At 40.6% G+C, this 23,625-nt stretch overlaps 1 protein-coding gene and 1 long non-coding RNA gene across 4 annotated transcripts; one reads left to right on the top strand and one right to left on the bottom strand.

Moving 5' to 3' along the window:
- Positions 1 to 1,282: 1,282 nt before the first annotated feature.
- On the bottom strand, positions 1,283 to 10,137 carry LOC121953267 (cytosolic 5'-nucleotidase 1A-like). 2 transcript variants are annotated; one of them, XM_042500258.2, is made up of 6 exons: positions 9,097 to 9,418; positions 7,011 to 7,178; positions 6,678 to 6,807; positions 4,524 to 4,646; positions 4,232 to 4,416; positions 1,283 to 3,868 (listed from the first exon to the last, which is right to left on the bottom strand). In XM_042500258.2, the coding sequence occupies exons 1-6, from the start codon at positions 9,163 to 9,165 to the stop codon at positions 3,503 to 3,505; spliced, it is 1,041 nt and encodes a 346-aa protein (XP_042356192.2). In that variant the 5' UTR covers positions 9,166 to 9,418; the 3' UTR covers positions 1,283 to 3,502. The 2 variants fall into 2 exon arrangements, with proteins under 2 accessions (XP_042356192.2, XP_042356190.1); XM_042500256.2 differs by lacking the exon at positions 9,097 to 9,418 and adding an exon at positions 9,646 to 10,137 and having other exon boundaries at positions 1,285 to 3,868.
- Positions 7,092 to 22,046, top strand: LOC121953270 (uncharacterized). Of its 2 annotated transcripts, none has more exons than XR_006106496.2 (4): positions 7,092 to 7,197; positions 15,943 to 16,032; positions 19,646 to 19,768; positions 21,160 to 22,046. It is a non-coding gene; the product is annotated as an uncharacterized LOC121953270 (long non-coding RNA). The 2 variants fall into 2 exon arrangements; XR_015778712.1 differs by lacking the exon at positions 7,092 to 7,197 and adding an exon at positions 15,262 to 15,383.
- The last annotated feature ends 1,579 nt before the right edge of the window (positions 22,047 to 23,625 follow it).

The raw sequence follows: 23,625 nt of genomic DNA, 5'->3' as shown, positions 1-23,625 counted from the left end.
CTGGTCCCAGACAACCCTTTGGTGAGATGCTGTGCCTGAAATTACTTATCAGTTTCAAGGTTTTGAACTCACACGTCTGCAACACTGGGGGGTTGGACATGCTGGTAAACAGTTTGCATGGTTGCATTGGTGCTATACCATCAGTGACAAAGCATAAATGTCACCAGTTACGTAAGGAAAAGTTTGTCCTGAATGCAGGTTTGAAGGAGCAGTCAGAACTAGTTCAGCAGCTCTTTGGTGTTCCTGTCTTTTGTTCCTCTACTTAATGTTCTAAATATAGTGAAAACCCACTCCCTAAAAAAATGTGTAATATTTGAATTATTTTGGGTTAAATGCAGATAAGAACTCTGTGACGTCCTCTTTTGTTCAGATTTGAATCATGTAAGGATACCTAACCTTCATACAGTATATAAATATCTGTCCAGTTCCATGCTCATCAGTATAAAGCGAGAGATACTGTAGGGCTTTGTTAGTATAACTGTATCTCTGACAGTAGTGATACATTTCTTTGAAAGTGCTGTTACTTTTACTTTTTGTCTGATTAAAAAATATTGATAGCAGATTTGGCCAGATGGGAAAAATATATATATATATATTCTAAACTTAAGTCATGCTTGATCCATTTTAGAGTGGCGCTGGCAAATTAGCACAATAATATTAACAACAATGTTTCCTCTGGTGTGTCTTTGACTATCCCTGTTGTTCATCGGTTTCACTGCAGGAGGAATAGCAGCAGGCTCCATTGCTGCCAAAATGATGGCAGCGGCTGCAGTTGCTAATGGAGGAGGCGTGGCAGCAGGAAGTACAGCGGCTGTTTGCAGGCAGCAGGTAAACACAAATTTAATTTGAAATTCGATTCAATCTGTGGTTTTAAGTGTCTTCTCTTAAGATAATCGTTCATTATTGGAATGATCATCACAGGAGCATTATATGCCCTAACGTGTCTTTCCTGAGGCAACAACAACAGCACAAAATCCTACACAGGTGTCTTGCAAACCTGGAACTAAAGGAGACAATAATTTTAAATTGCTATAGCACAGATTTGTGGCCTTGGGTAAATAATACAATGATTAGAATATAATGACACTACTTTGTTTTGGATTAAGATCAAGACTTTCTCAGCTTCTCCAGATCTCCACACCTTAATAAAACATCTGTAATCACCATCATTGTATAAAAAAAGCATGGCAGAACAGGAGATTCAATGTGTCATCTGTTAATTCTTCCATTCCTCATCATCTCCACCAGAAAGGACTGAGTGAGTGAATGGATGAACGTGTCAGCAATATCATTTTGACACTAGGAACTGACTCTTTGTATGAGGAAGTTTTGGGACTATGGCCTCTGGTGTTCATATGATGTTTTAATCAGCGGTATGGTGTCTGTCTCCCCCTGCTGCAAGCAGGAAGAATAATTTTGGCCACCATCAACTCTTGCTCCTTGCTTTTTATTCCAATTCTTGACAGAGAGTGAGGGGTTGAAACTCTGAAAATCAGTGAACAGTAATCACTTTTTAGAAGTAAAAGACAGGAAAGAGGTTTTTTTTTAAATAGTCATTTTTACTGAAACACAAAAACTTGATTGCATAACAGTCCACAGTACTCGTCTGGCCCGAATTAAGCAAGCTTGGTCGTATTCAGTAATCAGTACCAAGTTGCTTCACAGTCATACACAAAACAGTAGAGCAATAACAACACACCTAAATGACAAAAAAAAAAGACAGACATGCAGGCAACAACCACAGAGACACCAAACTTTCGGCACTTTAGGGACAAGTAGCAGAAATGACAGTTGCACATAATGGCATTCAATTAATGCTGCATATGTTCAAACTTATCATCATCATCTTGAAAAAAAATAAATATTAAATACATAGAAAGTAAAATATTCCAATTTCACCTACTTGCAATCTTACAATACATTCATATACACTGATCAAACGACCACAACATAAATATACCAACAACATGCAAGATGGACAAAAAAATTCAACAATAGTGGGGGAAAAAGGCACCGGCTTTAAAAACTCTTAAACACACACACACACAAACATTAAAGTGATACATTTGTATAAATCCAAATTAAGATTCTGCATAAAGTGACTGCTGTGTAACTTCTAATCAGTTTCCAGGCTGCGATCAGACTCCCTCTTTATCAAAAATAGTGATGTTTACTCAGTAACCTGGCATCTAAAGAAATACTGTTTAGAGTTTGTATGTTTTTAAAATGCTTAGTATTTGGCTCTGCTTGATTTTAAATATACTTATTTCGATTTTTTTTTGGTAATTTACAGGATTATAGCTTGATTAAAGATGTGTATAAGAAAATATATAAAAAGTGAAGATACAGTAATACTGGTTGCTGGTATTACAGAAGCCCTGAGAGGCAAGTGAATTAAATGACATTAACACATCTCAATCATCATTAACACAAAACAATTGTTGTATTGCCCCAGTAAAATTTAAGATAGCATATCATAGTGTTTAGAGTGCATTTAAAAAATCAAAACTCACCTGGTGAAATATGATTGCTTTTAGTTTTCTTTGCAGCATGAGGCAGTGTTGTACCTCAGCCTCTTGTGGCCAAAATGAGTGTTACAACTACAAACATGAATAAAATTAAATAAAACCGAGGGAAATCAACAAAAAAAAAAAATCACCTGCCTTAACTTTTATTTTCACCCACTTTCACACATGAAGAAAACTTCGGACAAAGTATCCTGGCAAAACTTTTTTTACCTGGTTAAACTTTTTCCAACCTGTTTTACATGTTTAACAAATAATGAAAGGAAATTTAGAAAGATTATCCTGGTTATTTCTTTTTTCACCTATTCTTAATTTGTTAATTAACACGGGGGAGAAAATAATTTAGATCGGACTTAGAAAATGGACCAACAGACTTTTTTCTCATTTGCTTCTCAGAGCTTCTATACTAATATCCGATGCCAAAAATTTTCAAACAAGCGGCAATAAGTGTCACTTTCTAATAAGGTGATCTTTATGAAGGGTTTATAAGTCACAACTAATGGCTTTTTAATGGTAAAGAATAATTTACTAATGTTTTATAGATTGGGTATAAGCCATTAATAAAATCAAATATTGGATTGTGAATAATCCCTTTTACTGATTTTAATCCTTTAAGAAATGCAATTTCAATTGTTGGTAAACCATTAGTAAGTGGTTAATAAATAGATGGTTATATGGACCAATCAGTCAAAGACATTTTCTACCCAAACATTGTCTTAAAAAAATGGCTTATAAATAATCCATGAAATAAACTGATGAAATAAATTATTCACTATAATAACGTAACATTTTTTTTATAATCAAATTAGTATATATTAATATTAGTCATATTGCATCAGCTAGGTTTTGTTACGTTGTAACAAACTTCGAAATGGGTTGTTTTCTCAACCCATTTTCAAAGTTTTAAATAAAGTTGTAACATCAGCAAGAGCTGAAAGCCAAAATTAAATGTCCCTTTAGTCTCAGTGATGTCCAGGCTACTTGGGCGCTGAAGAAGTCTCACTAAATCCTTTCGTGATAACTCTCTGAGCTATCCCATAGGGCACATGACACGCTACTGTCCCCATTTCTGCTGCCCCCTCCACATGAAACATCTGGTCATCAAAGAATATGTGCGGCCTGATCTTCTCAAGCATGGGGCCCTTGGGTGCCCCTGCGAGAAAGAGTGCCTCGTCGATCTCCAGACCCCATGAGCGCAGAGTTTTTAGGGCTCTGGTACCAGAGCTGGCTGCGCTGCGAGCCGTCACCAAGTAGGTCCGGATTGGACAGTCCATGCGCTGGCCTTTGCCATAAAACTTCTTCTGCAGCTTTCCTAAAGCCTCCAGGAAGCCTTTCAGTGGTCCCTGTAGAAAGAGGAAGGAATACAGTAAGATGACAATCTCCATTTGGTTGTTTCTACGTTAACATGTGGCTCATTACACACTAAAATCTATGTAACTGTTAGAATATGGGCCAAAAGCCCAAACTTATCACAAACTATACTATATATGCAGAGCTCACCAGCTACTTTTTTGTAACTATTGGTATGGTAACATTATAATTACTAAGTTAGTTCCTGAGAGTGTTAAATGTGACGACATCACGCAAAAAATAGCCAGACCGGGCAAGAAAAAGATTTATTACAAATCCTCAGATTAACTAAAAATTTATTTCAGGGAGAAAGTGCAAATTGTGAAATTATGAGTATTAATATGTATATACTGTACATGGTCCAGAGGCTTGTTCTCATGTGCCTTCTCGTGCTCAAAAAACTTGTCTAGTCCATGGGCCTTGTAAATGCGCTCAGACTCATCAGAAAAGAGGACGGCGTCACCATCAAAGGCGACACGCAGCTGAGTCTCCGACACTTCCGTTATCTTCTCTGGGGTGAACATGGTGGCTGCTGCTATACCTGAATGGATTATTGGGAAATAGGTGTGGATAACTATATCTTACATAGCATCAGTAGACATAAAGGTTTGCCATAGATTAGTATTACAGCTTCTCAGTAACATTTACCGTCTTCCAGAGCTTCTCGAACCTTGACTGGATCAGCAGACAGGTAAAGGTTAGTGTGGTAGGCCTTCAGGTAGCCTATGGGACTGTTTCCCCCGGTCATACAGAAGCGCTCGATGAACAACTCTGCAGAGAGAAGAGATCAAAAGGTTGGTGAATCAGGGGAAAGGAAGAAAAAACCCAGAGTGACATGAAAGGAAGGAGTCTGAGATTTTCTGCTTGGCTTGACTTATTCAGTGGGACTGCAAAACTCCTGCAAAGAGCCAGGATTGCAGATCCCCAACTCCCACCACTTATTCCCAAGGGTCATAGTTTGGTGTGTGGACCATGAGAAAGATCTCCCCATAACTGCTGTCAGTCTCCCTGCTCATCCACAGGGAAGAGAGTGACCCCTTATGGGAGGGGGGGAGTTTGTCGACACTTCAGAAAGGAAATGTTGGATGTTAGCTGCCGATGCAGCAGCTGTGTAGTTGGTGCTTACTGGGCAAATGTTGAACTGACCATTGGCCGGGAGGATAGAGGCTCTGGTGATAGCTAAAAAGACAGCTGATCTGGCAGGGAGATGGGATGGTGTGGGATGAGACCTCCAGCGCAAAAAATTGAACGCAGGTATTGTTTGACTGGAGATGTTTTGATACCATTTGGTACCGAGTTGTTTCAGTCCATTCCTTAAAGGTATCGAGTACTGAGACCTAGCCCTTGGTGTCAGTTGGGACTGACTTGCTTCTGGAGCTGGCCCCAAGTGGCCAACAATGTTGGCTTCATTTTTTAGCTCCCGAGGTTGCTGCTTGGATAGGACAAAAAACTTTACTGGCCAGATCTGTTCATCTGTCTTTCTCTTCCTCTTGCTGAGCCAACTGAGTATTCTGTGATGTCCTGAGTGGACTTCATGTCCACACTTTCATGTCTGCATGACCTGTAGAGGGACACTGGGTCATGAAGTCACTCGCAGTGTGGGAATAGAGGCAACCAGCTGTGCGGAGCAGCTAGCGGATGCAAAGCACGGCGGCACATTGCCAGTGTCCAGCCCCCTCTCAGTGTGTTTGTGTGTCAGTACCTGGACTTGTGGTCGGTCTTGAGCTATTTCAGGAGTCATGATTTTGTGGCTGGCACTGAAATTGATATAAAATACCTGCAAACTGCCCAAGTCAATGACTGCATATGAGGATGGACAATGTGTCTCCACTTACTCCCAATATACAAAAATTAAGTCAATATATTCCGGATTCAGCCGCTGTCATGTTTGTGACGACATTTGGAGCCATAGTCTGTGCAGAAGGCAAATTTGTGAATCCTAGTATAGTGAAGGAATGACCCGTCCTACTCTCCCTATGATTGGCTAGTACTTGTTGCCTTCTTTTGTTGGGATTGATTAGGGTTAGGCAAGAGAAGTGGGACTGGTTACGGTTAAGGTAAGAATGTCAGGGTAAGGCAGTCATAGGCAGAGTAAGGCAGGCCATTCCTTCGCTATCCTAAGAAAGACAAACTTGCATGCGTTAGCAGCTGCTGGGGTATAAAATTCCCGCCCATATATCCATCCGACCTATGGTGACCAGTGCCACTGATTACGAACACACCAATTGGCACACAGCTGTCTTTCATGTCTGAAAATCCCTTTTTGATAGCACTTAATAACTAATTAAAACCAAACTTATCAGAAAAATGAACACATCAAGGAGATAAGAACTGCTTTAAATGACAGAAAACATTTTTGGGAAAAATGCATTTAACGTGCGCTTACATCTTTATGTAGAGTGTATGGTCCAAGTATGCACATTGTATACTGACTTGCACTGTTGCATCCACACATACAATATACTAACACCTAGTTCTGCTCACAACTATTGATGTCACCGCTGCCGACTTCTAAGAAACCTACTCAGCAGGACAGATTTGAAGCTGTATCAATAATTAATTGACCCTCCAGAATGAAAGCTGTGTCAACAATCATTTGTTGTAGTAACTGCTTGAAACCACTCAGCAGGTTAAAAAATGAAAATGAATAAAAATAAGAAAAACACATCGTACATTATTCACATTGTGGTGCTAACGAGCAAAGATAAGCCAGGAAAGGATTTGAGGATAAACACCAGAGTAAGAAATATTTCATGCGTAGGCCTTATAAGTGTTAATCATTCATGTGTATTAGTAACTCACGGTGATGATTAATGGTATTGATGAGTCTTAGGCCAACGTATGCGTGGTTGTTGGTCATGAGCACAACATCAAAGAGCTCCTCGCTTTCGGGGTAAAGCTCCCTCAGCCGAGTGTTCACAGCCTCCAGAGCCTGGCAACACGACAAAACACAGACTGAAGTCAGAAAAAAAGACTATACAATATCTTGGCAGTGGGGGTGGAAGTGTGTGTGTTTGAGTGGGTTGGTGTTTTATGCTTATTACTGATTTGCCGCCTCCAGAGTCACGACCTAATGCTGATGCAAAGGAGACACTCTGCATTGGGGTTGATTTATTGTGTGTGTTTGTTTCTGACCTTGACAAAGGAGAAGGCAGGTCCAGGGCTGAAAGGCTGTGTTTCATGCTCCACCTGATACTTGATGTACTCTTCCAGGCCTTGCTGCTCATAGATGTGCTGCTCCTTCTCCATGTTGAAGAGGACTCGTGCAGACACGCCGATGGTGATGGCATTCTCCGGCTTGGGCTTGAAGAGAAGAGAAGAGGTAAAAAAAAAAAAAAAAAGAGTTTCATTTACACCCAGCTGTAAATTGTTCTTCACCAACACATTTGCCTTATTTCAATGACTGTTGTTATCATGTCAGGTTCAGAGTTGTGACTTTGGTGCCTGCAGGGACACAGTACATTACTCATAATATTGAAGCCAATTGTTTGCTGATTTGCTGACAGTTCCCCGTGGAAAGGACTGCTTTATTAAAAGCTTTATTGCCAACAGTGGGTAAAGTGAGTGAGCTAATGCTACAGAATAGAGGTGACAGTATCAGAGATGAAATACTTTCCTCTGCAAGACTCTGATAGTGTAGGCTCACATACCAGACTGGCTGACACCTGTTAACCCTTTGGAGCCTGGGATACCAATGAAAAAATATAGCACACTATATTTATAATAAGGCTTGAAATGTCATATGTGTGATAACCATGACAAAATTAGATGTTTTTCTGGTTTTGTAATACATTTTAATTGGTTATGAGTATCCTGAACTTGGAATAAATAATAGTGTAATTCCAACAAGATTCAAAGGTCTAGTGTGTTGGAGTTAGCAATCCCTCTGATGCACAAAGGCAGCCATTGGCAGTGGTATGATTTTAATTTTGCAATGTTGCAAAATTAAAATTTCTTGGGAGCTTTTAATACAGAGTGCAGATCTTTTGTTTGACTCTTGTAATGGATAAACTGACATGCAATCACTGAATATCCAAAACTGACATGGTATGGGTACTTAGCACAATATATATTTATGTGACAGGCTGCTGACCAAGTGTTGGTATTTAATATGTTGGGAGAATGTGTTGGATGTAGTGGTATCTAGCGTTTAAGTTACAGATTGCAACCAACTGAGACTTCTCCCGTGTGCATAGCATGTAGGGGACCTACAATGGCTGATGCAAAACACTATTGACTGTATATAAAGATGGACAATGTCCTCCTACTGTACAAAAATGAAGCCAAAATCACCCAGATATGGCTGCTGCCATTTTGTGCTGGAGATGTCATTTAGAGCCAGACTCTGCACAGTCTCTGTGAAAGTTCTCACTGTCCGACCAATCATAAGCAATGCCTTTGATTGCGGGTGCTCAGTTGGCACACACTGCTGAACATACATGGGTTTTTTAGTTTGTCCCACCTGCTAACATGATGGGAGCATGGTATGTGACCTATATACTGCAACCAGCCACAAGGGAGTGATCCATGTTTTTGGCTTCACCTTTGGGGAGATGTCATGTCATCCATTTTTATCATACAGCCTATGGACAATGCAAAAACGTGAATGGCCCTACCCAGAACCAGTATTTGATTTGTCCATTCTCAGCTACTGTAGAAACATAGCAGTGCAACGTAGTGGACTCTATGGACTTGAGTTGCATCAATATCTTGTTTTTAAGGTATATCGTGATATGAACGTTAACAATCATCACAACAAGTCTTTTTTTAATTTATTTTCAAAAGGGAGACTTTTTACACATGCTTCCATTTAAGATTTGGTCTCAAGTCTTAATAACTTTAATAAAACATTTGTTCAACCAAAACAAACCTTCTGTACTCATGCCTTTAAAGGGTCATTCTGCCTGGTAATACAAACCATTCTGTAATATCGTGATACCGTGAAACAGCATTGTCTGAGACTGTTATCGTACTGTGAAAGTCTCATACAGTTGCAACCCTACCATGGGTGAGGAACCGCTCTGCATGTTGATATAAACAGCTCATTCTAAGTTAACAAAAACATGATTCTTAGCATCACATGATTGTACACTAATATTAAAGAATATTTCTACCATTACATTCCCCAACATCCTACATACTAGACTTATAAAGATGAATCCATAAAAACTGGTAGTTTCAAACATACAACCAAGATAACTTGCAAGCATCCTGTAAGTACCTGAAGTTGTAGTTGTGGCATCTCTTTTAATTTTTTGATGCATCCTCTCCAAGTAAGAAATCCAAGCATGGAGAACCATGATCTGAAACAAGAGCCCTCTGTGGTTTGCTCAGGTTCGGAGTAACACAATGAAGCCTCGCTGAGCCTCTGTATCCTGTTTCAACCAACTACACCTCTACTTTACTTTCTTTCACTAAGGCTTCAAAATGCAGCACTTGGACCTGATAATAAGCCTCCTGTTGCTTTTACCAGGGCTAGACTTTGATAAAGCTAAAAGGACTGGGGGCCTGTCTTTTCTCATCCGTCAGTCATCATGTGAGTCGTGGCTACTGTGAAATAAACAGCCTCGAGTGGTGATAGTGTGTCTGTCTTGGCAGGTTTCATCTAACAAGTAAAAGTGACATAATTCAGCTCCAAAGTAATGACAACAATTTGACCTCATATTTCTTTTGTATATGTGCAATAAGCACAATTTTAATACTTTTAAAAGCAAAGGAACTCATGCGCCTGTTAATGGATGCTGCATAAGGAGGCTGTGGGAATACTCACTGGTTTAGGTTTCCTGGTGGGGGTGGAGGGCTTCAACACTGTCCTAGCATCTTCCCAGGAGGCCCGGCTGCTGGTCAAGTCCTGTCCGCTGGTGGTCAGAGAGTGACCATTGTTTAGACTCATCTTACCTCTTCGGCTCGCCCGTCTATCTCCCTCAGGCCCACACTGAGTCCCAGTGTGTCCCCTGATGGCTCTCTTTTCTCGTCTCTCTCTCTCTTTGGCTGGAGTTTTCAGTAAAGTCCTTACTCACTCTTGTAGCTGCACAATTTGAATTCAGTCTTGGTGCACTCAGGAGATGAGATCATTCAGACTGCAGCTGCAGAGGCACTTCATTTAAATTCTCCAAAAAAGGAGGCGAATGTGATGTTACAGAGAGATGAAGATTCATAAAAAGCTGTTAATTCTTCCTCTTATCTCAAGCATCACACGCACTGTATTCCTCGCTCAGCTCTTCTGTGCTCGTCTTTTTCAGTGTGTTCCTCTCTCTCTCACACACACTGCTGACTTCGAGCCATTTTGCATCCTCCCCCTTTTTAACCCTTTCAGTGTCTAATTTCCTGAAGCAGCAGCAGAGCATTTGATTTAATGTATGTGACAACTGGTTCGCCAGATTGGAACAGACGGGTGTGTCAAAGCACCTCGGTGTCATGATGCTTGTAATGCATACATGCTTCAATTCACCTAATAGAAAGGTGGATATTTATATCTTTGGACATAGATGCAGAACTCACACAATGCATTTATATATCGTTGAAAATGAAATAGGTTATTATTATTTCTGTTTTAGATGTTATTACTAGAAAAAAAAGAGCTTAGGGTCATTGTACAACATGAGGTCTTTATATGTCCAATTGTACGCTAACGATTCATATTCCTGCTCAGCAGTGTGGGAAATGGAGTCCATCCTGGGTCATTTACCTCCCCCTGTGCATCAGAGGATAATTTTTCCTCTTGTGAACCCCTGCAGGATCGTTGCATGAATTGAATTACAGAGCAGCAGTCCCAGTTGCCAGGCAACGGCCAGGGAGTCAGACTGGCTGGGACACCCACATCTATGATCTGATTGGCTGTGGGGACACCAGACTGTATATATAGCCCTCTGAATATGGCATCAATCAAAAATAAAAGATGCAAGGTTTGACTTTGAAGAGTATAAACAAATTACAGATTATATTATCTCATGCTTTTATGACAGCAAACAGGCAAATTTAGCAACTATAAATGTTTTCTGGAGAAATGATATTGAGCAGACATGCAAGGACTCAGGGAACAAAACAATAACAGAGGCACACTCAGCCGGGCACATACAGCCATCATCTCTATATACCTGTAGGCATTGTAGAAAATACTGCCTGCTGACATCAAGATTATGTTTGTGAAAACCGATTTACTAACACTTTAGGTTACCAACACAAATTTACCAAAAAAAGTGTTTTTTTTTTTTTTTTTTAAAAAAAAAAAAAAAACCCTTTATGGTCATCATAAAGGAGAATTAAAGGATTTTTTCTTAAATCGTTTATTTTCCTTTGAACAACAAAAAAATCTGTGTTTATTTCTTTTTTTTTTATTTTAACATTTTTATTAAATATAGGTCTCTACCAAATGGTTGAGATGGCTGTCATGGTAATGGTAAAACAGAGAGAACATGTTACGATGCTAACAACAACAATTTGTGACCATGTAATTAGCAATATTACCACATATGTATTCTAGATATCTACCATTACAATACTTTGAAAATATGTCAGAAATGGTAAAAAATTCATACTGATATATTTTTTTTCATCAAACATATAATGGAATATAATTAAATGTATCGTATTAACAATAGAGAATATTCATCTTCTTTTTGTTGTATAAAAAGATTTTAAATATTATCTTAGCATCCCTAAATTTACCATAAAATAACAAATCAACTCTTTGGTTGTGCATGGCTTTAGACAGTAAAAAATCATACTTATGAAATTATTTCATCATTTATATAATGGCTAGCATTAAATGTATCATTTAACAAAAATGGATGATCAGAAGGTCTTTTTTATCTTTTAAACAAATATTACATTTAAATTGCATTAGCTTAGCGGCACTACTACTACCATAAAAATTAAAATATAATAATTCAAAAAATTATTTGACTCTTAAAAGATTTTTATTTTCTGTATAAAGTTGCATTTTTTTTAATGACTAACTTACTTTAGGGAGCAAACTAAGAGGGTACACTGCTTAAAGACAGTGCAACATCGAGAGGATCTTCTTAGCATGACATACTTAAACTGAGTGCTAAAAATATTTCAATGAGTTTGAGATAAATCCAACACATTTTTCATTAAAATATAGTTACTTGAAATATCCTCTACCAAACTGTTGAGCAGAACATTAAAGGGATAAACTACTTCTTGGTGTAAATATATAGTGTTTCTATCTATTCTTTCCAGGCATTAACTGCAAGATTGTGTTAAATTACAAAACAACAGTGGTCCATTACACCTATCTATTCAATACACACAAAATTGACAGTGCAAAGTGCAGCTTGCAATTGTGAGCATGTTACCATCAGGATAATGTGTCTGGCTATGACCACACTCTCCTCCAGGCTCTCTGGAGAGCAGACGCAAAGAGCTTTTATCGATTGTCTGAGGACAGCTGAAGGATTGTGTGTCTCTTTCCGTCAGGAACCTGAGGAACTGTAGACACATGCAATCAATTTTCTCTCTCTTGCAGAGATATGTTAGACGTTATCAGAATCAACAATCATGTATGTGTAAAATCTGAGACCTGTGGATATTTTCCACATATTTAATTTAAATAGTTGAGCTGCTTCCTTATGTAGAGTGTCTCAGTATTAAATCTCAGTCATTTCCTGCATTTTGTGCTCACAGCCACTAGAGCGTGGTAGAGGATTAGCTTTTTAGCCTTCCGGTGTGGTCCTGAATACCTCACTGTTTCATTCATTTCTCAGGGCGTTGCAGACAAAGACGGTGTGAAAGAGAAACTCTGAGTGTGAGAGAGGAAGTTGATCTGAAAACCTGACTTTTTGTCTGTCTTGAACCACTTTAACTTCGTTTTATGGCCATAATACACTTCTCTAAAGAGACTTTCAGTGTTTGTGGTAATTAATATTCATTTTATGAGTGAAAACTTATGATGTTACCAGAATAAATCTAATATTTTAAAGGTTTGTTAAAGAATAACAAACACACTGTTTTATTACAGGACGGATGATAAAATGGGACAATATAAAGCTCCACATGATGTGGAAATACCAAATTTCATGTCTGAAAATAGTCTTTAGAACAGCAGTAAACTCAAATTAGTAACATGTTTTTAATCTGTTTCACTGGGGAAGTAGACTTCCCATACTACTGCATGTGTGGAACATCAGTGGTACTTGTACCCTTTATGTGGCTGAACACTGAGCCCACACTTTTTCTCCGCCTTTGTGTCTCTGCTTTCTAGTCTGGAGCTCTGAGGGGGTTAACAGGACATGGAGACAGTTGGGCCGCACCCACTGAGCTGATTTGAATAACGCCGGCATTTGGCGCGAGGCTCAGAGAAGCCAGCCTTTCTTCATACCCGGCTGTGACACCACTCCCCTCCCCGCGCTCCCTGGAGTGGCGGGAAATGCTGGAGAGAAGGAGGCATGTAATAGAGAGAAAGAGAAGGGGGGCTGCACTGGCTGCTTTTGCACATCTTTTCTGTACTTGCAGTAACTTGGGTGTGCTTGAAACATCAGACACAAAACGTACATTGGCGGTAAAAAAGGAAATAAAGAAAGAAAAGACAGGAAAAAGCAACACGCCTCTCTCTCTGTTTTGGCGCGAGACGGATAGAGAGATAATGCTCTCTCAGTAGTAGACTGTGGGTGGAGACAAAAGCAGGCATGAGAGGAGTGGGTCAGAACAAAGAGGGTAACAGCCTGGACTACCCCCCTACCTCTTATCAGCCCCCACCCCCGCTAACACACAGCCTGAGGGCTTCAGGCAAGGCAGATGACTATTATAACCTTAATCAGTCCTTCAAAGCAACCACTCACGCATGTTTGCCACCACCAGATTCTTTGTTCTGACTGGGGTTCGACTTAGTTTTAAAACCCCCAGCCACACATGCTGTTACCACACACAAATATGAGGCTCTCTTCCTTATTTTCTAGCTGAAATATGAGCTGGCGTTCATCCGCCTCCGAGGTAAAGCGCTCATATGAAGGTCATTTGCTGAAGTGGCATCGCAGGCCATTAACAGCAGCCACACCGGGCTCAAGTGACATTATTGGATTTGTTGTTATTGGCTTTCAGAGAGGCAACGGTCTCGTTTCACCCCACGCCCCTAATTCTGTATAGTGGGTGGCAGCTGACTAAGCACCGGCATCTTTTTCGTCTGGCAAAATTCACCCATCAGAAACAGAGCAGAGCAGCAGTTCCTCTCACTTCCTGCCTCCAGTGGGTTCAACACAAAAACAGGAAGTCTGTGCTGCCTGTGTGTTTCTTAGGCCTTATAACAGAGCCTCTCTCACACACACAGGCCTATAGTGGGGAAGAGGAAAGCAGGGCACTGATTATTACATAAGCCCCACAGTGGTGGTCACCAGGGCCGCGACGAAAACAGCAGTCACATTCAGACGCAGGCTGAAGAGAAAGAATTGTATCCATGCAGGACAATCAGAGGCATCTATACACTATGCATTCACTATCTGATAAGAGACGATCTGATAACACACTGTGTGGGGGTGAATCTGCATTTTGCATTTAAATGTATATTGATGCAAAATACACACTGCAGTAATACTCTCACACTGCAGTAATTGGTCAGTAAATTGGCTTTTGATGTGCATGTGTGTGTGTGTGTGTGTGTGTGTGTGTGTGTGTGTGTGTGTGTGTGTGTGTGTGTGTGTAAGAGAGAGTGGGGGGAGACAAAGAGCACAATCACTGAGTTGGAGATCTGGAGGGGGGCAACTGTGAGGTCTGCAGGGGGTTAAAGGGGACTTGGGGGAGGGGTAAAGCCCCTCTCTGAGTAGCTTGGGGGGACGGGTTGGGGGTGCCGAAGGATGTGGGGGTTGGTGGTGACGGCACTCAATGGGGCTACATTCAAAAGATGCAGCAAGTGTCCCAACTTCAACTGAAGCAACCTTACACCGCAGGCCCAAACAATAGAACATCTGCTGGCTGACAAAGCTGTGAGAGCAGCAGTGGCTCTGATTTAGACTGCTACTCTGCAGATAAAACCCCCAACAACAGTAAAAGGTTTTAACATATTTCTGAGATCATAAATACTTGTGTCAAATCACTTCCTTTGGCAATCTGATAAGACTGCTTCACTTTATTTTGAAAGCATAAAATGGTGCCTTTAAATTTTAGGGGAAGTTGACTCCATTCGAAAGCGGTTTGGGAACATGCCAAATTCTGTGTTAAATGATATATTTATGAGAATCTTAGTTTTGATCTGGTATTTAGAGTATCTAGGTTATGTGTTGGTGCATACTGTACAAACTTTACATCCTGATTTCAGGAACATGGATAGGCCCCTATCCCAGTTTTGAGAAACTAAGAAATGCTAGTTGGGAGATGCAGTGGAATATAAACATCTTATCCAGATTTCTAATTGTTTTCTATCATGTGCGCAGTGGTATCTTCACCCTGACTTGGACAAATACTTTATCCACAAAATGATTATATCTATCTTCATTAATCAAGCTTGACCTTGAGTTTTTGAAGAAAACTTTCTCTTATGCCATCACAGAAATGGTAAGCATTTTGATTTATTGTGTGAGAATTTGTAATCAGATGTTTTTATAGCAGTTTAATAGTTTTGCTGTTGTTAAATACTTCCCCAATCAACCAATAGGTTTACTGTCTTTTGAGGAGGCATGCGAGTGTTCCTTTAAACCTGATGTAATTAATTTTTTGTCCATTTGGGGGCAATGCAACCAGCTGTGAACATAAATTCGACATATCACGTCATAAAGTGAGTTTGGCAAACACTTTAGAAAACCTTTTTACTTTGACAATAAACAGACATGTACAAGCATTATTAATTCTGAGTTGTTTTGTCCACTTGAAGAATGTCAATCAAATATTCACTCTCATTTTAGCTCCGTTTTGGTCTCCACCAAGCTGCTAAGTGCTGTGTTTATTCATAAGGAGATAACTCTTTCTGCAGTTTGGTGCTTTGCGGGTAGTGCACTATAGTGTTACTGAAAGCAAGTTTCACGTATTGATCTATTGTGATATATATAAAAATGTTGTTGTCACATTTTTAAACACAATATATTATTTTCATTTGTCTCTGGTGTTTTATTTGCAGGTGACATGATGAAGAAGCCAAACTGAACAGAGCGATGTAGCAAGTCCAGGAGGCCAAAAACCCAACTGTTTTCTTCCTCATCTACCAAAGGTACAAACAATGACAGGACAAAGTCTATCAGATACTGTGGACAATAAATCATGAATACAACATCATAAATAACCAGGATTTACATCATACAATAACATCGTTCGCTACGGTTGTTGACAATGACTGACATCTTCTGAGTTTATGTTGTAACATAGATCACATGATGTGACCATAACATAGATAAATTATGAATGACCAACTCCATTTAGTGTGAGATAGACATTCTGTTAATACAAAAAAAATCTAGAGGCAGGGATCACATCCATTTGGTGAGGTTAATCATCTATCATGAATGTGAAAAAAGTATTGGCAGATTATGCTTGACCAATCTACTTTTTGATTTAAGCACTTTTTAGGCGTACAGATTAAGGTGCCTTTGGTGTTGGCATTGTGACTGAGATTATTTTGAAAATTATTTCTCTTGGTGTGTATGTTTCAGGACTTTTGGAAGAGTAGAAGAAAATAGAAATTAAAAATCATGTCAATCCCCAATATAATTGAAAAAAAAAACCCAAAACAGAATTCGACTCAACACCAAGATGCTAGAGTGCATTTATATACTCACTGAGAGCATACAGCCAGCTTTAGTGACACACTCACAAGCCATGACAACCTCTCTCACCCTTTCAGTGTGTGTTGTGAGGGCTGGTAGTGAGGGAGTTGCCTGGGTGAGGGTAGCACAGAAGATGTCAGTGTTGAGGCCCCCCTCCCTCTCTCCTTCTGCTTATCCATTAACCAGCACCATGTTTACATCACTGCAGCGCTTACGTCTCCAGTGGCCAAAGACCCTATAGAAACAGATTACTCATGTTTATGTCTATAGACACTTATACATAATTTGTTTGGCTCTTTTTTCTAGTCTCCTATCCTAATTGCCTACGTTATCAACAGTTGCTCATGTACAGTGTTGGCTATGCATTTGTTTGTTTACCCATAACTGTTGGACTGTCCATCCTCTGCATGATTGTGTCATAAGCCCAGGTCAGAGAGTTTAGCGTGAGCCACTGACAGCTCACGCAGTGTGATGGTTTGAAGACCTTTTGATGGGTTCATTATAATCAGAGCTGTGCTGTGTCTGGGCCCAGATGGCAGCGGTGTTTACACTAACGGGATTAGGATTAGCTCCAGATTAGACAGGCGAGTTGAAAGGCCTGCTCCGCTGACACGACATGGCCGCCTGGCCCCACGCTAACCCTCCAGAATTTATCTCAGATGCTACTAACCCACAACAGAATATATAGCTGTCAGCTGAGGCAGCCCAGTCGCCAGAATAAAATGTTGGTAGTGTGCATTTTGTACGTTTTATACATATGATGTAGATGAGATTACATGAATGTTAACTCAGTTTCTTATCAAGAGGAGGAGGGGATGGGGGCTGACATGACATCTAGGTGAGACGGCCGCCAACAGCTGACATTGGCAGACCAACAAAAGTGTGTTTGGTACGAGTCCATCTGTGTTCCTGGCTACAAAATCAGGTGTTGTTTTAAAAAGAGTTTGGTACAAATCTGTATTTTAAGTTACAAAAGGGATGTTTTTTTAACAAGGGTTTGGGACATGTCCAGCCGTTTTTGAAGACACAAAAGTGGGTGTTTTTTTTTAATGAGCGTTTAAGACATTTTCAGCCACTATTATAGCTACAGAAGTGGATGCTTTTTAACAAGAGTTTGGGACATGTCCAGCTGTGTTTATAGCGTCAATAGCGGGTGTTTTCTTTTTTTAATAAGAGTTAAGGACATATCTAGCTATGTTTGCTGTGACAAAAGCGGGTATTTTTTAACAAGAGTTTGTGACATATCCAGCTGTTTTTTGCAGTGGCAAAAGCAGGTGTGTTTTAACGAGAATTCAGGACATGTTCAGCTATGTTTGTAGTGATAAAAGCAAGTGTTTTAACTGGATATGGGATATGTTAAGCTGTGTTTGTTGCGACAAAAGCGGGTGTTTTTTAAGAAGAGCTAGTAACATGTCTGGCTGTGTTTGTAGTGACAAAAGCAAGTGCTTTTAAAGGAGAGTTTGTGACATGTCCAGATGAGTTTTTAGCGACAAAATCAAATGTGTTTTAATGAGAATTCAGGACATGTTCAGCTATCTCTGTAATGACAAGAGCAAGGGTTTTTAACTGGAGTTCAGGACATGTCCAGATGTGTTTGTGGTGACCAATCTGTATGGTTCAAGCCAAAACACCCTAGCCAAGCGTTTTTTGTGCCTAAACCTAACCATACGTTGATCACAACACTGTCACATCAGAACATTGAAAACTGAGACATAAAGAAACATAACGTTTTGTCATACCTGCTACTTGTAAAATGTACAAATGTAACATATCTGTGATTTGCTGTTAGAAACAAACAATGCCAACTTTATTCTGAAAACTGGGTTAGCTAAGGCCAAGGAAGGTTTTTGTTAAAGAACTTGAGGAAAAAATCCACAACAAATGCATTTGTACTGTACAACAGGTGCTGCAGAGGAACTCCCAACACCTCGTGTGTTTATTTGGTTTTAAGGCAGCCAAATTTGTCGGCCCGGCTAAGGTCTAAAGCAAAAAAGTAGTTTGACAGCAGTCAGCAGGGGCCAGATGTATCTAGAGAGAGAGGAACGTATACAGTATGTTCCAACTGAATCATCACTGTTATGTAACACTGGCCTTAGGATGGGGAGGGCGTGCAACACAGAGGGAGAGAGAAACTGAGCTCAGAAGACTGACCTAGATCAGCAAATGGTGGCGATAAGTACCTGAGTGAGAGGAGGCAAGGGGAGGACAATACAGTTTTGGTGTCTGAGGGGGACTTTCATGGGAGAAAGGGTGTAGTGAGGGAGATAGGGGAAACAATAGGACAATAGAGACAGAGATGACCAAAAAGAACAATGCAATTTCTTGCATGCCAGCATATCCATGTGGTTTTTCAGTGGTCGGCTTACAGCCTCATTAGGATCAGATGGACAGTAGCCGCCACAGCCTCGGCTGAGTTCCAGTGACACAACCAGGCTGGAATGTGGGTCAGTAGGCAGAGAGATGAAGGAGTGCGACCAGGAAAAGTTTCCTGTGAGGATTTATGTTTGTGTGTGTGCCCTCATGAAGCAGACGTGTGTATCCGCGTCCCTTCCCGCTTGTGTTTTCCCCATCTTCCTTGACTGTCAGCTGTTCAATAAATAGAATAAGGGGAAGGGTGTGTGTTGACTGTTGAGTAAGAAAAGGGATGACACTGAGTCCACTTCTCCTCTCATCAGCTGATTCCCACTGCGCATGCACCCGAAATCTCTCAGCACAACCTTAACCAGGCCTCCTTATGGAAAAAGATTCAATTTATCTACAGCTCATTCTCACACAGGAGATCATAAGGTTATCCTTAGAAAAGCCTATTTCTCTTACACCTATATTCTGTGTCCTATATTCACCTGCATGTAGGTCAGAGATAAGCAGGCAGTTCAACCATGCTCTTAGAATCACAAACCAGTGTAGTGTGCTCATGGTCTATTTCCTCCTCTGCCCCACTGTGTAAACACGCAATATATACATGCTATACAAACCAGGCCAGTCAGAACACAACCAGTTAATATGGTGGAAATATTGCTCAATCAGCCTGTGTGTCTGTGTTTTTTTTCTCTTTTAAAGTGCAGAGGTACGAGATTCATCACAGTAACAGCAAGGGGATCTTGACAGTTGCGAAAGTTTATCCTCCTACTTCCCAAGAACACAGATGCACTTCATGTGTTGCTCAACTACAAGTTTGTTAAGGTAAGTTTCAGTTGTCTCATTTTTTCAGACACTGGCTTGATCTTGATGGTGCAAGAAAAGCCAGAGCGACAAGTATAACTGGTATTGTTTCTCCTCATGCAGTCCTGCCAAAGATAAGACGTGCTCATCTGCATTTGTGTTTTCCCGCCAATGTTTATAAGGTTGCGCCTTTGTCCTGAGGTGATGAAATTATGTGTCAAAGGTAACATATACAAAGAGATACACGTTCACTCTTTGGCCATAGGGTGATTTTTTTTCTTCTTTCCACACATTCTCAAAAAAGGGAAAAAAGATGAATGAGACTGCTTTTTACATAGGACAAGTGTGTGTGAGAGGAGAATGTGAAAGTCAGAGAGAGGCTGCGCACCACCCAGCCAAATCATCGATTCTCCACAGCCCCACCCTGATTGCACACATCACACACACTTCTGTTCGACCACCAGCAATTCTGTCACATTCTGTCTTGTAGCCTGGTAATATGTAGACCTCTGTGACACAGCCATGAACAGATCTCCTCTTACAAACGTCCAAAATCTAGCATAGGGGGCAGCAACAGGTTGCAGATGTTTGGGACCAAAAGGCTTACATTATTGCGAAAAACCAATGTAGCCTGCAGATGTGAGAGAATAAAACACATATGCTGTAAAAGGCTGCGGTATGAGCATGTGTGTGAAAGTGATCACACGTGCACTTGAGAAGTTGCAGCTCGGTGTGGGCGTTGCACGAACTTGAGAGCAGAAAATCTAGTCTGGCGAGTTAACCGTCAGAACGGAACGGAGCATCCCACAGGAAAAAGAGATCCTCTTACCTCATTATTTCCTTCAGGGAAAACCTGTTCTGTTTTTCTTTGTCTTTTTTTTTTTTTTTAACATAGGAGCGCCACAGATACCAAGTGTTTGTTGCAGCGTTTGTACAGATGGGGGCGAGACAAATTCAAGGACTGTCAAGTATTTTTTCAAGCACTTTTATTTTCAGGGATGATATAGTTTTGTCCACAACCATCCGTCGTGAGAAAATTGTGCAAATTTTAAATGGAGCAAACATTTATCTTATACATTTCATAAAAAAAAGATATCATCAGAGTATTTTTTCAAGGACCAAGTGAAAAATGTCTGAGTGTTGAATTCAAGGACTTCAAGCCTCCTTAAGCACCTTGTACGAACCCTGTTATTGTCACTTGTACACGCTGCTATTGAGAATACCATACCCATTTATTTGTTTTTATGTTTCAAATGAAGAATTACAGTCTGTGAGTCGAGGCAATCTTCCTTTAGGAAGTAAGGTTATCTAGGTTGCCATGATAATGGCAGCACATGTAAATGCAGCAGCCAGTGGCTCCTCAAATCCTACTTTTTTGCTATATTTTTCCATTATTTATTTATTTTTTTTAGAGCTGTGTTGGGTTTGGACTGAATACAACAGACTACAGACTATAAGAGGATCCCCACCAACGGCATATGCCAAGCGGTCAGTCAGACCAGAGAGGAGAAATTAAACCGAAAGTGCCACGAGAAGAGAATGAGGAGAGCCAGCATCAGGGCGAGGCTGACCCGACTTGGACCGAGAGAAGCTCCTCTACCGAGGCCTCTTCTGGCTATATCCAGTCACAGGACAATAAAGTAGATGAGATGCAAGTGAGGCTCACTCAGCAATGGGAAACCAAAGACTGCTCTGCACACAGAGACATGGTTAACCCCTAACATCCTGGATCAAGCTGTTGCACCGGATGGTCAGACTTTGTTCAGAGCCGGCAGGACACAAGACTCCAATGAAAATTTCAAAAATGCACTGCAGAAAGTGGATGCCTTTTTCATAGACAACTGGCAAAAGACTTACAAATTTGGTGCTAAAGGGAATGGTGGGTTACAGCTCTGAAAACTGTCAAAATTCTTTTGGGTACTTGGAATGAATGATTTGTACAACATAATGTTATTTATTTATTTCAAGTTATTTTCTTTATATATATTCTTTGTTTTCTGAGCCTGCTTAAAACTTTTGGGCTTTTATGATTATGTATTTTAAGTGCTCCATCACTGTTAACTGTAATTGTAATATGTGTTGTATGTTATGTGTTTGGGATTTAGGTGAGACATTTAGTTTCCGTGGCCAGTGTATGTTTCCTGTGCTCTTTCATTGTTCAATTTGTCTGTATGTGTGTTGAAAGTTAAAAGGTATAATAAAGATATTTGGAGGAAAAAAAATGCACTGCAGGAATTGTATGATAACTCCAAAGAAGTAGCAGGATCAAAGACAAATTTTAAATCTATCTTGTACCTTAAAAATCTTGCTCAAGACCAAGCCTGTTTTTATTTTAACCCCCCCCCCCCCAAAAAAAAGGTGAAAAAAGCACATCTGCACACTCAAATCCATGCAAAAATCATGTTTACCATGCAAGCTTTCGGTCAGAGACCCTCTTCAAGGCATAGCAGGTATCAGCAGTATAAGGAGCTGAGAAAACATCACTTGATTAGCTTTAATGCAGAACAGCTCTTTTGGATCCACACGTTAGGAAAACTCCAACCACTGGATCTGAATGAGGACTTTGACATGAGCGTTTTATTATGAATAAATTCTAATAGATTTGATATGTTTTATGTTATATGATGGCTGATGTCTACATAGCATCTATTTCCACTGATATTTATACTACTGTAAATATGGTAAATGTTGTAAATATGTTGCACTTGTTCATTTTCTAACTTTGCTCGGTGTTTCACTATGAGGAATCGCCTCAGCGTGACCAACCATAGAAGCTCCAGTGACACCTGGTCTGTCAGTGACAGATAGGTCGAACTGTGCTAGGGCTCGCCCCCTTTAGCTAACCACAGTCAACCGACCACTCCTAACTCATTCTCGCTTTCTTCCTGTGAGGAAAACTAAACAAGCTCCCTCAGCACATTCAGGCTAGCTTGGTTAGCTGCTTAACTGGTTAGCTGCTTAACTGTGCCAGACGACCCATAAAGGATTCATGTCACCAAACGCATTTCTGGGCTTCAGTATAGATTTGCTGAGTAAGTCCTTCGCAAGAAGTATAGTTTATTGTTAAGTTACACAGTAGAGCAGTGTCCACGTCAAGGTGAGCTGCTCCGCCGGCAACTCCATATTAACTTACCAGTCCAGCGGCGACTGTGTAGCTTTTCACCATATAGCTGTGTGTTGCAGGGGGCCGACCGGAGTTCAGTTAGCATGAACTTTTTAGCTGTACCAAGTGTCCGGAGTTTTGCTAACATGTCACGACGAGCAAAACACAGGTAGCATAGAGTTACCTTGGAGTAAATCCCTGGAGCTAACGCTAAATGACCGGCAGGCTAAGGCGTTACAGCACACCTATCTCGGCTAACCCCATGTCCTTGGTTACTACCCTGCCAAAGGGTCAGAACTGAAGGCCAAAGAGGCTGCATCTCACCTGTGTCCTGTGTCATGTTGATCGTCCATCTTGGGCTTCATCTGATGTGCATAGCCTGCAAGGATGCTAAACACACTCAAGCATCGCTAGCCGATCCCCAGTTATGTCCTCACTGTGCTTCAGTGCCAGAAAAGATATTGGAAAGGAGACAGAGTGGCGGTAGCCAACAGTCAAGACCCATGTCTGTCAGGAGCCACAGGGAGCACCACAACTAGTACCCATCAGCTGCAAGCCACAACGAGCTGGGTGGACATGATGGAGGCTGAATTCTCTGACCTGCTCGACATGGATGAGATGGAGAACGAGGAGGATGACTCCATGTTCCCAGTTCAACAATTCAGACCCCCCCCCAGTGCATCTGACACTGTTCCCCTATTGAATATCAGCTTGTACTAGGTGTGCAAACGAGCTGAAGCCAAATCGGGAATACAGTGGCCTGCAGCTCAGGAGA

This window comes from Plectropomus leopardus, chromosome 14 (genome assembly GCF_026936395.1).
Source record: "Plectropomus leopardus strain MGB_pleo_1.0 chromosome 14, ASM2693639v1, whole genome shotgun sequence".
Classification (NCBI taxonomy): domain Eukaryota; kingdom Metazoa; phylum Chordata; class Actinopteri; order Perciformes; family Serranidae; genus Plectropomus; species Plectropomus leopardus.
The sequence above is the reverse complement of the archived record's forward strand: the minus strand, read 5'-3'. Positions and strand labels throughout refer to the sequence as shown.